At 54.8% G+C, this 14,397-nt stretch overlaps 2 protein-coding genes across 2 annotated transcripts in view; both read right to left on the reverse strand.

The window, feature by feature from the left end:
• The window catches only part of LOC104669273 (NADH-cytochrome b5 reductase 3), a 31,495-nt gene extending 17,910 nt beyond the window's left edge, over positions 1-13,585 (reverse strand). Inside the window, exons 1-2 of the mRNA XM_010372246.2 lie at positions 13,330-13,585; positions 365-496 (exon numbers count right to left, since the gene is read on the reverse strand). Of these exons, the coding sequence (XP_010370548.1) occupies positions 365-496; positions 13,330-13,350 (153 nt within the window). The 5' untranslated portion in view covers positions 13,351-13,585. The remainder of the gene's footprint in view (positions 1-364; positions 497-13,329) is intronic.
• On the reverse strand, positions 4,151-7,150 carry ATP5MGL (ATP synthase membrane subunit g like). The gene is made up of 2 exons (XM_030914360.1): positions 7,131-7,150; positions 4,151-4,457 (listed from the first exon to the last, which is right to left on the reverse strand). Exons 1-2 carry the CDS (start codon positions 7,148-7,150, stop codon positions 4,151-4,153), a joined length of 327 nt encoding a protein of 108 aa, XP_030770220.1.
• Positions 13,586-14,397: the final 812 nt, after the last annotated feature.

Genomic DNA, 14,397 nt, shown 5'->3' on the forward strand with positions numbered 1-14,397 from the left:
GGAATGAGGCTGGGGGAGGGGGAGGAGGGAAGAGACCTTATCTTCAAATCTCTCACCCCCTGCACTCCTACTCCATAAATGGACCTAAAAGTTCTGAGGGGTTCCTTCCACTCTGACCGTCCATGAGGCAGTGAGTGTGGTTCAGAGAATGGGCTCTGTGGACAGAGAGACCAGGGTTTAAAGCCCTAGGCCACTTCCTGGTGGCCTTAGCAAAGGACATCACCTCGCTTTCTCCATCGGTAGAATGGGCGGACAACAGTATCTACTTCAGAGCAAGACCATGCCCTGAGCACAGAGTAGATGCCTGTAGGTGCCTGGGCAATGCTGTGATGCTGGCAAGGCAGCGGCAGCAGCTGGCACTCACCTCCCGGTCGATGAGCCGCAGCGAGTACTTGATGTCCGGACTCTCGAGGGTGATGGCCGGCGTGGAGCGCTGGAAAAGCTTCATGAGCAGACTGTACAGGAACCAGACGGGGGAGAGCACTACATGGCCCAACTGAAACGACAGGGACCCGTGGGGTCAGCACAGGAGCCTGCCTTTCCCTAAACACACCGGCTCGTCCACACTCCCAGGCCTCTGCTCATGCTGTCCCCTCTGCCGGGAGCACCCTCTCCCCACCACCCTCATCCAGACAGCATCATCAATTTTGGTGCCCACTAGGAGAAGCTATAAAGACCAGACTGAGCATTACACCTGTTGCTCATTACACCTGTCACTGAGCATTACCCAGGCTTCTATGCTCAGTACCATGAGAAAAAGCTCCGTTTCCTCTGAGGAGCCAGGACCAAAAAGTGCTGTGTCTCTAAGCACATATCCTTTTTCACTTTGGCGACTAGAAAGCTCAGAGCAAAATTAATCTTGAGCATAATATATTTGTGCTCCCTCCTTCTTTTCCTTCCTTTAGTCAACTTCCCTGGTCTTTTTTTTTTTTTTTTTTTTGAGACAGAGTCTTACTCTGTCACCCCACCCAGGCTGGAGTGCAGTGGCCCGATCTCGGCTCACTGCAACCTCTGCCTCCTGGGTTCAAGCAATTCTCTGCCTCAGCCTCCCGAGTAGCTGGGATTACAGGCACCCACCATCATGCCTGGCTAATTTTTGTATTTTTAGTAGAGACAGGGTTTCACCACATTGGCCAGGCTGGTCTTGAACTCCTGACCTTGTGATCCACCTGCCTCGGCCTCCCAAAGTGCTGGGATTACAGGCATGAGCCACCACGCCCGGCAACTTCCCTGGTCTTATTAAGTGATGTCAAGTTCTAGCTTGATTTAGACAACCAGACAAGTAATAACCCCAAGTCAGAATCTATCTGAAAGGCCTACACTGACCAAACGGCTCTATGGCACCTTTAAATCCGGTCCCTTGGGGCCACTGAGATTGATGCTCTCCTCTTTGCTCTCCCACAGAGCACACTCGAACAAGTCAGTGAAGCTGGGTGAACTGAGCCACTTCCCCCAAATGACATCCATGAATGTCCCTGAGCCCTGGGGTTTTGCCATCAGGTGTAAGGGAAGCGAAGCACTGAGCCAGGCACTGGGAAGGTCACTGGCTGTGTGACCCCAACAAAGTCCCTTCCCCTCTCAACCGGAGTGGACCAGGTGATCTGCAAGGCCCCCAGAGCTGCGACTCTACTACTCAGATCACCAAGGTCAACAGCCTCAGGGATCCCAGGGCCACATCGGGCACCACACAGGCACGGCCCTCGCAGTAACCCCACGCGGTAGGCACTGTCACCGCCACCATTTCGCAGACGAAGAAACAACCCACAGAGGCAAAGCAACTCACCCAGTCACCCAGCTGGCAGGTTGGAGCTGACCCAGAGTCCACTCATCTCTTATACCACGCTGGGATACCTCAGGCTCAGGCGGACCACGCCATACAGCCCTGAGGGGCTGTTCCTTTCCAGCCCCTGCCCCCGACATCTCAGCCTCACGAAGGCCCTAAAAGGGGGCCAGGCATAGTGGCTCACGCCTGTAATCCCAACACTCTGGGAGGCGGAGGCAGGGGAACAGTTTTGAGTCCAGGAGTTTGAGACCAGCCTGGGCAACAAGGTGAAACTCTGTCTCTAGAAAAAATATAAAAAGTTAGCTGGTTGTAGGCTGGGCGCAGTAGCTCATGCCTGTAATCCCAGCACTTTGGGAGGCCGAGGCGGGTGGATCACCTGAGGTCAGGGGTTCAAGACCAGCCTGGCCAACATGGCGAAATCCCGTCTCTACTAAAAATACAAAAAGTAGCCGGGCGTGGTGGCGTGTGCCTGTAATCCCAGCTACTTGGGAGGGTGGGGCAGGAGAATCGCTTGAACCTGGGAGGAGGAGGTTGCAGTGAGCCAAGATTGTACCACCACACTCCAGCCTGGGAGACAGAGCAAGCTCCATATCGAAAAAAAAAAGAGGCTGGGCCCGGTGGCTCACACTTGTAATCCCAGCACTTTGGGAGGCTGAGGCAGGTGGATCACCTGAAGTCAGGAGTTCGAGACCAGCCTGGCCAACATCGTGAAATCCAGTTTCTACTAAAAATACAAAAAATTAGCTGGGTGTGGTGGCGCATGCCTGTAATCCCAGCTACTTGGGAAACTGAGGCAGGAGAAATGCTTGAACCCAGGAGATGGAGGTTGCAGTGAGCCGAGATTGCGCCATTGCACTACAACTTGGGCAACGAGAGAGAAAGTCCATCTTAAAAAAAAAAAAAAAAAAAGGCCAGGCACGGTAGCTCACACTTGTAATCCCAGCACTTTAGGAGGCCAAGGCAGGCAGATCACTTGAGGTCAGAAGTTCGAGACCAGCCTGGCCAACATGGTGAAACCCCATCTCTACCAAAAATACAAAAATTAGCTGGGTGTGGTGGTGGGCTACCCCAGCTATTTGGGTGGCTGGAGCAGGAGAATCGCCTGAACCCGGGAGGCGGAGGTTGCAGTGAGCTGAGATCGTGCCACTGCACTCCAGCCTGGGCGATAGAGCGAGACTCTGTTACACACACACACACACACACACACAAAGTGGGGGGCCGGGCATAGTGGCTCATGCCTGTAATCCCAGCACTTTGGGAGGCCGAGGCGGGTGGATCACCCGAGGTCAGGAGTTGGAGACCAGCCTGGCCAACATGGAAAACCGCGTCTCTACCAAAAATACAAAAATTAGCTGGGTGTGGTGGTAGGCGTCTGCAATCCCAGCTACTTGGGAAGCTGAGGCATGAGAATCACTTGAACCCGGAAGGTGGAGGTTGCAGTGAGCTGAGATCACGCCACTTCACTTCAGCCTGGGCAACAGAGCAAGACTCCCTCTCAAAAAAAAAAAAAACCCAAAAAAATTAAAACCCAAAAACTGCTGACAGACTCCAGGAGCTGAAGGATCCTCTCCTAAATGTCAGAGAGAGCACAACCCTGCCCTGCTGACACCTGGATCTCAGACTTCTGGCCTCCAGAACTGTAAGAGAATAAGGTTCTGTTGTCTTCAGCTGCCTGGTTTGCAGAAAATTTGTTATGGCAGCCCTGGTAAACTAGTACAGAAGCCAAAGAGACAGGACGAACTCCGGCATGTGGTTTTAGATTAGCACTGGCCCAAAAAAGAATTGTTATAAAGGCCAATACTGAGACAATTGATGAAATTTGGCCAGCCTGGCCAACATGGTGAAACCCCATCTCTACTAAAACTACAAAGATTAGCGGTACATGGTGGCGGGTGCCTGTAATCCCAGCTACTTTGGGGGCTGAGGCAGGACAACTGCTTGAACCCAGGAGGCGGAGGTTGCAGTGAGCCAAGATCATGCCACTGGACTCCAGCCTGGATGACAAGAGCCAAGACTCCGTCTCAAAAAAAAAAAAAAAAATTGAATAAGGCTTGTGGATTAGATAATAGTGTTGTAACAATGTTACTTTCCTGTAATTATTCTGTGGTTACACAAAAGAATGTCCTTGTTCTTAGGAGATACACACCGAAATATTTAGGGGCAAAGGGGCAAACTTACTCTCAAATGGTTCAAAAGATAGACACAGATGACCCTTGAACATAGGTTGGAACTGCTTGGTTCACTTTTTTTTTGGAATTTTTGACAAATCTTATTTTATTCAGATAGCAGTCAGATCACACCTGGTCCAACAACACTCAAATAATAAATCAAATATAATCAGATGTTAAAGATTGGTCTTCAAACATTCTAGCCAATGATGCCACGCTTGCCTAGGATCTCTCCGACATAAAACCACATCAACACCTCAGTGGCCAGCAAACCATTCTGCACAGCTTCCTTAACCGTGAGCTGTTTGAAGCTACCAGGCTGAGCACTACTGACTATTTTTTTCAGGCTCTGAATCGCTCCAAGAATCTCAGCAGGGGTGAGAGGAACCAGCTCAACCATGGCATAGTACCAAAATGTGGCCAATCGAGGCTTCGAATAAGTCACAGCGGCCTTCACCACTGCTGGGGTCTTCTCCCCAAGGTTATGGACAAATTGAGCCAAGGTTCTGGGATGCAAAGTCCATCATCCCAAACGGTCAGCTGAAGGTCACCCCCCCGGAAGGACCCTGTGTGGTTCATTTATTTATTTATTTATTTTGAGATGGAGTCTCACTCTGTCACCCAGGCTGGAGTGCAGTGGTGTGATCTCACTGCCACCTCCCCCTCCCAGGTTCAAGTGATTTCCCTGCCTCAGCCTCCTGAGTAGCTGGGATTACAGGTGCATGCCACCACGTCTGGCTAATTTTTGTATTTTTAGTAGAGACAGGGTTTCACCATGTTGGCCAGGCTGGTCTCAAACTCCTGACCTTGTGATCTGCCCACCTCTGCCTCCCAAAGTGCTGGGATTACAGGCATCAGCCACTGTGCCTGGCCAGGATGTGTGGTTCACTTATACAAGGATCTTCTTCCCCCTCTGTCACCTGAGACAGCAAGACCACCCCCTCCCTCCTCCTCAGCCTTCTCAACATGAGAACAAGGATGAAGACCTTTATGATGATCCACTTCCTCTTAATGAATAGTAAATATGTTTTCTCTTCCTTATGATTTATTTTCTCTTTATTTTTTGAGACGGAGTCTTGCTCTGTCACCCAGGATGGAGTACAGTGGCATGGTCTCAGCTCACTGTAACCTCCACCTCCCGGGTTGAAGCAATTCTCCTGTCTCAGCCTCCCGAGTAGCTGGGATTACAGGCACATGCCACCACGCCCAGCTAATTTTTGTATTTGTAGTAGAGATGGGGTTTCACCATGTTGGCCAGGCTGGTCTTGAACTCCTGACCTCATGATCCTCCTGTCTTGGCCTCCCAAAGTGCTGGGATTACAGGTGTGAGCCACCACGCCCAGCCCCTTATGATTTTTAAAATAACAGTTTTCTCTAGCTTACTTTACTATAAACATATAGTATACAATACATAAAATATACAAATATGCTATTGGTAAGGCTTCTAGTCAATAGTATACTACTAGGAAAGTTTTGGGTGAACCAGAAGTTATACATGGATTTTCTTTTTTTTTTTTTTTTTTTAAAGACAGGTCTGGCCCAGGCTGGAGTGCAGTGGCATGATCTTGGCTCACTGCAACCTCTGCCTTCCGGGCTCAAGCGATTCTCCTGCCTCAGCCTCCCAAGTAGCTGGGATTACAGGTGCACGCCACCACACCTGGCTAATTTTTATTTTCTGTTTTGTTTTGTTTTCTTGAGACAGAGTCTGGCTCTGTCGCCCAGGCTGGAGTGCAGTGGTGAGATCTCAACTCACTACAACCTCCGCCTCCCGGGTTCAATCGATTCTCCTGCCTCAGCCTCCCAAGTGGCTGGGATTACAGGCGCCCACCACCACACCTGGTTAATTTTTGTATCATTAGTAGTGATGGGGTTTCACCATGTTGGCCAGGCTGGTCTCGAACTTCTGATGTCAGGTGATCTGCCTGCCTCGGCCTCCCACAGTGCTGGGATTATAGGCATGAGCCACCGCACCCGGCCTATACATGGACTGTCAACTATACAGGTCAGCCCCTAACCCCCATGCCATTTTCAAGGGTCCACTGTATGTATATGCACACATGTAGTATCTAATATATTTAATATACATTAGATATATACTGTACAGAGAGAAATAAAGCAGATGTAGCAAATAATAACATTAGGTACATCTGGGTGAAGAGTACCTAAGAGCTCTTTTTTTTTTTTTTTTTGAGACAGGGTTTCACTTTATCACCCAGGCTGGAGTGCAGAGGCATGATCTCAGCTCACTGTAGCCTTGACATCTTGTACCCAAGCAATCCTCCCACCTCAGTCCCCGAAGTAACTGGGGCTACAGGCACGTACCACCAGGCCTTGGTAATCTTTTTTTGCAGAGACGCAGTTTCACCATGTTGCCCAGGCTAATCTCAAACTTCTGAGCTCAAGCAATGGGCCAGCCTCGGCCTTCCAAGTGCTAGGATTGCAGGTATAAGCCACCGCGTCCAGCCCATAAATGCTCTTTTATAGTAACTTTGAAATTATTTCTTTTTTTTTTTTTTTGAGATGGAGTCTCGCTCTGTTGCCCAGGCTGCAGTGCAGTGGTGCGATCTCGGCTCACTGCAAGCTCTGCCTCCTGGGTTCACGCCATTCTCCTGCCTCAGCCTCCCGAGTAGCTAGGACTACAGGCACTCGCCACCTCGCCCGTAAGTTTTTTGTACTTTTTAGTGGAGACGGGGTTTCACTGTGTTAGCCAGGATGGTCTCAATCTCCTGACCTCGTGATCCACCCACCTCAGCCTTCCAAAGTGCTGGGATTACAGGCGTGAGCCACCGCGCCCGGCCAGTAACTTTGAAATTATTTCAAAATAAAAAGTGTGTGAAGCCCATACTGGTAGTTCAACTAGAGAGGCTGAGAAGTCAAAGTTCATATAAAACACCGGCTCTCAAGAAAGCTGTTTCACAGCTTGTTTATATAGCCTCCCCATATACCTCCCTGACTGTAGTTCTCTCAGCAAATGTGCATGTGTGTTCTCTTCTTATCATTACCCTACTAGTTCCCTTTTCACCTTGACTGCTAGGAAGCTCAGAAACAAGTTCCTTGCGTGCGTGCAGGCCTCTCTACTTCCTTTGTGGGATCTGCTATGGGCCCCTTGAGGTAGTGTATCCTGCAGAACACAGACAAGTGCCTCCGCTCTATGCAGGGCCAGGTAAGACACTACTAACCTCTCAAAGCCTAGCCCCATTGCCCCTCCCCTTCTGGAAACCCTACCAGGAGTCCCTACTCTGCAACAATTTGAGGAGGGTGCTCTGGCGGAGCCGCGTGTCCTGTCCCTAGAAGGCAAGGGTCACTGCCTGGCCTATCTCCTTGAAGAGCTGTGAGATGAGATGAGCAGGGGCCCAGGTCACGTAGGAGTCTATAACTTGGGAAGTGCCAGCTCACACACAGGAGCTTTTCCTGCCACCCTCATGGGGCCACTACCAACTGAGAGGTGGAATAGCCAAGTGAAGGAAGGGCAGGGTGCTACAACCTCATACCAGGCCTGGCCCCCACCCCCAAACCAGCCCAGCAGCTCCAAGCTGCCCGGCTACAGTTACAGGCCCTTTGTTGGGCTTAAAACAAAACGCCTCTCTCCCAGGCAGGGCCTCCATGATGGGTGCAGCTGAGGCCTCGCTCCATGGGGCCCTTGGTATTTGACCCACGGGTCTAAAGGAAGGGCTGTGGATGCCCACCCCTCACCCATGCCCAGGGCCACCCAGCTGGGGTCTCTGGCACCACCCATTTAATCAGCATGGCCCAGGTGTTTCACTCATCCTTCAAGGCCCCAGTTGGCAGCTGTGGACTTGGGTCAGAGAGACCAGGATTTGAGTCCCAGCTTAGGACGGCAGGAGAGTCGCTTCACCTCCCCGGGCCCTACCTGGAGGATGGGGAGGGTGGGGAGGAAGGAGGCACCTAGCGGTCAGCGTCCCTGAGCTGGCGCTGTTCCGAGTAGGGGCCACGGGTTTCCTGGGATATTCCCCACCTCAACCCTAGGCTGCGGGTGTGGTGATCATCCCAGCACGTGAGGAAACCGAGGCCAGGAAAGGGGAGTGACCTTCCCCGAGTACACCAAAGCCAGCCCTCCAAGCACCGCTCACCACATGACACTGTTATCTGTCCCTCAGATAGATGAGGTGACCTGCCAAGGTCATGCAGTCCTGCGGGGTGGGCCGAGACTGGACTCCCAATGTCCAGCCCAAAGTGCTGCTCTTCCTGAGTCACCACCCAAAACAGGTGCCCTCTCTCTGCTCCAGTCACAGAGCTCACAGCCCAAATCTGATATCCTGCCTCCCACAGTGAGGCCTGAGCACCTGCCCCCAGCCCCGGGGGCCCAAACAAACAGGCGGCTCCACCCTCTCCTCAAATACCCACCATAGCTCCCCACTGCCTACCTGAAGGCACTCTCTCTATGGCCCCAACTCTGGACTCACCTCCCAGCTCTCTGCTCTCTCAATATTAAGCCCATCTTGCTTCAGGCGTTTGCATAAGCTCTCCTCTCTGCCCCAAATGTCCTTCCTCTGCGGGCATCCAACCAGCAAACTCCTATTCATCTCTCAAAGCCCAGCTCAAACATCAAAATCTTCCCTGATGAGCCCTTCCCTAGCTAACCAGGCCCTTGGTAGACTTTTCACAGCCCCTGGTCCCCTCTGGAAACTCCCTGGGGTGAGGACAATTCTGATGATTCCTCTGCTATCGACCTCTCCCTCAGTCACAGAAACCACACCCACGGGGAATAGCGTCTAGGGAAAAAGTTGGCAGAAGTTACCTTCCCAGGAAATCACCATTGTTGGGGGCCCTGGCAATGAACCTGAATGACATTAGGAGTTGGAGTTGTGCTTGCTGCTCCCTAGAGCTGTTTTTCCAGCACAGCTGTGTCAGCGCACAGCCCAGCTTAAGGCCCCTCTGCGGGCAGCTGGCTTCAGGGGCTGCGAGGCACCTTCCCCCATTTCCTCCCTGGCCCTCCCACAGTGATGCAAGGTGGGAACAACCATGTTCCCCATGTGACAATGAGGGACAAATGTGTGACAGTGAGGGCACAAATGTAGCTCAAGAAGGCCCAGGGTGGAGCCTGGGTGTTGGTTTCTGATTTTCTGTTGCTTTCCCACTTCCCTCACTTGCCCTAACCCTAAACCCATGGATGTGGGCCTGGGTGGGCGCCAGGCCAAGAAAAAGATACCCACGTGTCAGTGGCCCCGATGGCAAGGCCCTGAATGCTGGCTTTGGCCGTTGCACAGACCTTCGTCCAACCCCAGGTGCCGGCTCCCCACAAGTATCCAGAGGTGGCCCTGGAGCAGACCCCGGGATCTGTGTCTGTCGTCACCACTGTATCCCCAATACTCCACGCAGAAAGCACTCAACAAATATTTGTGGAATGAATTAGTGAAGGGACAACAGGCTCCCACCCTCCCAGTCTTTTTATTTCGCCTAGAAGTTTCCAGAACCAGGACAAGAGCCCAGACTCCTGGGTAAGGGCGGGGCACAGCCTGTCCCGAGTGTCAGAAAAGCCCGCTTGTCCCCCAAGAGCACAGGCATCAGAGGTGGGCTTAGGATCTGGCTCCAGGCTGTTCCCACGCCTGTTCCACACCCAGAGAGGATACACGCAGCTCCCAGGGCTGAGCTGGGAGTCAGGCACTGCTCAGAAAGCCGGGCTCGCCGTGGGCAGCGGATGAGAGTCAGGGGCCTTCCTTCCGGTGTCCGCTCCCAACAACGGGGGCTGTCGGGAGCCGGAGGGGGCAGCCTTTGCTCCCGCCACCTCATTCAGTCCTCAAGCCTGTTCATGACTCCTCCCACTTCAGGTGAGGAAACCAAGCCTCAGGGGACAGACTTGAGCCGGGCGAAACCTTCTGGGCACTAAAGAGAAGGGGTGGGCTTTTTACAGGTAAAAGTTCTTATCTGGGGAGGCAGCCACGGGCAGACCATCACCATCTGTCAGTCATTTAGTCCACAAACCCCAGTGGGCACTCAGGTGGCAGGTCCCATGCCCAATGCGGGGGACACAGGCCAGGAGGCCCCACCTGAGTTCAAGCCGAAGTGGGAGACAGACGTCGGCAGAGAGGGTGCACCACAGCCAGGAGCAGCGGAGGGGCAAAGGTTTTACCTCCAGAAAGCTAGAGGCCCTACCAGACTCACACGGTGGAGTACACTCTATTCCCACCAGCACTGGTTGGAACAGGCTCTGCCCACCCACAGCACCACCCCCACCCCCACCAGCAGTGGGCCAAGTAAACAGGAGGCAGATGGCTGAGGCCAAGGTCCCACCCCTGTGCCTCCTCAGTTGTGCTGCATGCACACTTACACATTCACACACTCTCACACACATACCGCCTCACCCCAGCCACCTGCAGGCCCAGGGGACAGCTGCCTCCCAGCCCCTGACCTAATGCCCACAGGCCATGCTCTGCCCCACCAGAGAACCCACCACCCGCCTCTCCTTGTCTCTAATAACACAGAGGGGAAGAGGGACACAGGGTGCCAGAGTCCCAGGGAGCCCCCAGCTAATACATCATAGCTGAGGGGTTGCGTAGCTCTACTCCCCACGCATAGAATGCCCTGCTCAGCTGCCCATCCCTAGAATTCCCTATGGGGACCCTGGCCTCCACTCTGCCCAGACCAGGTTTGGGATGGGCAGAGAGAGCTGCCAGGGCCCCTTACCTGACAGGCCTGGTCGTCCCCAGGTGCCAGTTCCCTGCCCTGGAGCTTGGACAAGCCAGTCAGGTTACTTGCTTACCTGTCCCCCACCTGCCCGCCAGCGGTCCCACCAGAATCTGAGCAGCACCTCCCTCCTGGTACTGTTCTAACAGGGAGGAAGTGGGAGGGAGCAGAGGAAGTTCTGCAGTGGGGGGCTCTGGCTTGGCTGGGAACTGTGGGGGAACTCAGGAGGAGGAACAGGTGGACATAGCGCTGGGATCTGGGCCACCGACTAAGCATGGGGCTGCCAGGGACAGTAGGAAAGCCGGGCAGACTCTACCTGTCAGCCTGTCAGGGTCGCTGAGCACTCATAGCCGGGCTGGGAAGCAGGGGAAACACAGTTCAGAATGGCAGGCCAAGCTCCAACGTTCTCCCAGTGTGGCTGGCAGACTCCAGGGCCAACCCCTGGCCTGGATCCCCCAAAATGTTGGGAGAGGCCTCCTATGGGGCCTGCACGTCCTAGATAAGACACCTAGTGCACCAGGTCCCCAGCCAGCCTCCTGCAGACTGTGGGGAGCCCTTAAGCCAGGAGGCCTGGCTCAGAACGTGCTGGAGACATTCTGGGCCAAGCGGGGATCCCAGCAGCACCCACAAAGGGTAATCCCCACCCACCCTTGGAGAGATGGGGCTCGGGGGGTTGATGAAGGTCTCCTGACTCCCAGAGAGGGCTCTGCCCCTCACGGGGGACTACTCAGTCATTCAACAGAAATAAATAGAATGAGGCCAGGCACACCAGCTCACACCTGTAATCCCAGCACTTTGAGGAACTGGGACGGGAGGATCACTTGAGCTCAGAAGTTTGTGACCAGCCTGGGCAACATAGCAAGACGTTGTCTCCATTAAAAATACAAAAAATTAGGCGAGGCACAGTGGCTCACTCCTGTAATCCCAGCACTTTGGAAGGCTGAGGCAGGTGGATCATCTGAGGTCAGGAGTTCAGGACCAGCTTGGCCAAGATGGCAAAGCCCTGTGTCTACTAAAAGTACAAAAAATAGCTAGGTGTGATGGCGAGTGCCTATAATCCCAGCTACTTGGGAGGCTGAGGCAGGAGAATTGCCTGAGCCCAGGAAGTGGAGGTTGCAGTGAGCTGAGATCATGCCACTGCACTCCAACCTGGGTGACAGAGAGAGACTCCATCTCAAAAAAAAAAAAAAAAAAAATCAGCCGGGCGTGTTGGCGCGTGCCTGTACTCAGAATGCTGAGGTAGAAGGATCACTTGTGCCCAAGAGGTTGAGGCTGCAGTGAGCTATGATCACGCCACTACACTATGGTCTGGGTGAGAGACTCTGTCTCAAAAAAGAAAAAAAGAAATGTGTACAGCAGCCAGGTGCTGGGGAAGTGGCCATAAATCCAACCACCAGCTGGAAGGTAAGGAGCACCACCAAAAACAGCAGGTAAGGGTTGAGTGGAGACCAGGGGAAGCTCTGGAGACACAGGGAGGACATTTCAACAATAAAGGAGGCAGGTGCTTTCTGGGGAAAAATGGGGAGAGTGCTGCATGAAGGCTGGGGTGATGCCCACAGGTTCACCCTGGGGTCTGAACATTCCCAAGTTCTGGGTTGAGCCACATTTTCCTGAGCAACCGCCCAAGCCAAGAAGCCTTTTGCCTGATTCCCCAAGGAGAAGCCTCCAGCGCCAGAGGGAGGGCCCAGGTGCCCTCCAAGTGGCAGATGCCAGGTGTGGAGGTGGAGGGGTGCTGGGCTGATGATTCCTTCTGTGTCTGCCTCCCCACACACAGCGGGTCACAGTTGATGGAGGAGCTGCCCTCTGCAGCTGCAGCCTCCACGTGTCCACACAGACTCAAGCCTCCAGCCCCACCACGATCAACTTTTGAGAAACTGGAGAGAGGAGGTGGCCTGGGGGGAAGGGAAGGTGGTTCTAGGCCAGCCCAGAAGTGACAGCAGCAGAGTGGACTTTGAAACCCCATGGAGCAGGCTCCCTCGGGCGGCGGCGCTGTGGGACGGTGGCCAAGACTAGCTTGCATTTCCCCATCTGTGAAATGGGGCAAACAGCGCTGGTACCACCAAGAGTGAGGTCCCCAGCACAGCTTGCAGAGTCAGTGGGAGCCTGGCCTCGCTGGGAGCCTGGCCCACTGCGCACTGGGAGGACGCCCCAGCATCATCGGGGTTCTGTTCCTTGTTGCTAAAACGTGCAAAACCCTCTGACTCAGTGACATCGCGCACACACACGTTCAGTCACAGTCACATCGCCCATTCACATACTCCCGACACACACACATCACACGTTTCCATGCCCGCCCTTCACACCCACCGTCACACTCACACACTCACTCTCAAGCCACAGTCATTCGCACGCTCGCTCACATACTCACACTCAGCCGCACACACACTCACAACCACGGGTCCCTCCAGCAGCCAAGGCCCCACGGCGGCCAGGGCAGGGTTCGGGTGCTCCCCGTTGCTTGGCTCTGCCGCGCACCCCGGGCAGGAGGGCTGGTTCCCCGCTACAGACGGCCAGGGCGTGAGTCACCGTCACCACGTTGCTCGCCCGGGCAGGGCTAGGGTGCGGTGGGGTGGGGCGCGGCGGGCTGGGCGGGCCGAGTGGGTGCGGCCGTGTGAGGTGCGGCCCGGTTCGGCCCGGGTCCTGCGCCCCCTCCCGCAGGCCAGCCCGCCCCCTCGCCAATGGGTCCTTGTCCCTCGCGACGCCCCGCGGCCCCGGCGACCCCTCCCCGCCTACCGTGCTCAGCTGGGCCCCCATGGTGGCCCTGCGCTGCGCTCGCTCTGCAGCCGCCGCCGAGACCGTCGCGCCCCAGCCCGCGTCACCCCGGAGGAGGGGCGGGGCCGAGGGGCCAGGCGGGCGCGCGGGGCGGGCGCGGGGGCGGGGACCGGGTCGCTCCGCCCGCTTCTGCCGGGCACTGGAGACGGGGAAGTGGGGATGCGCCCCTCTATGCTCTGAGCTCTCCCGCCGCTGTGCGGCCCCATGCAGGACGGTGGCCTCTCTGGGCCTCGTTCGCCGCCATAAAGGAAGCAAGATGGCGCCCCCCGAATGGGAGCGAGAATAAGAAGCGGAATCTTCCCCCGGCCTCCGAGCCTGCAGGGGCCGGCCCTTTCTGGCCTGGACTGGGCCTGGGCCTGCAGTTGCTCAGCACGGCCTTTCTGCAGGCCTTTGAACTTGCAATTCCCAGGGCAGCACTGTTCCCAGCTGCCTCTGGCTGGGCCGTTCTGATTGCTCACGTCCCAGGTCAAATGCTGCGGTCTCAGCACAGCCCGCCCAGAGCCTCCTCCCCGGCTGCGCCTCCGCTCCCCACCCCATTGTCCCACTGTGGAGTGGTCTTTGTCCCACGTAGCTGAAGGCCTCCTGCGTGCTTCCCCCACTCCCACCCCATCTCAGTGGACTGTGGGCTCCCGGAGGGCAAGGCCCTGTGTGGTTTGAAGTCCCCTACATCCCCGGAGCCTAGCACAGAGCCTAGCACATAGTAGGTGCTCAATAAATGCTTTTTTTTCTTTTTTTTTTTTTTAAAGCAGGGTCTCACTCTTGCCCAGGCTGGAATGCAGGAGCCTGATTACAGCTCACTTTAACCTCAACCTCCCAGGCTCAAGCGTTCCTCCTGCCTCAGCCTCCTGAGTAGCTGGGCACGTGCCACCATGTCCGGCTAATTTTTTTTTTTTTTTTTTTTTTTGAGATGGAGTTTCGCTCTTGTTGCCCAGGCTGGAATGCAATGACGCGATCTCGGCTTGCCGCAAACTCCGCCTCCAGGGTTCAACAGATTCTCCTGCCTCAGCCTCCCGAAATTACAGGCATGTA

Source organism: Rhinopithecus roxellana, chromosome 13 (assembly GCF_007565055.1).
Source record: "Rhinopithecus roxellana isolate Shanxi Qingling chromosome 13, ASM756505v1, whole genome shotgun sequence".
In the NCBI taxonomy this organism is placed as follows: domain Eukaryota; kingdom Metazoa; phylum Chordata; class Mammalia; order Primates; family Cercopithecidae; genus Rhinopithecus; species Rhinopithecus roxellana.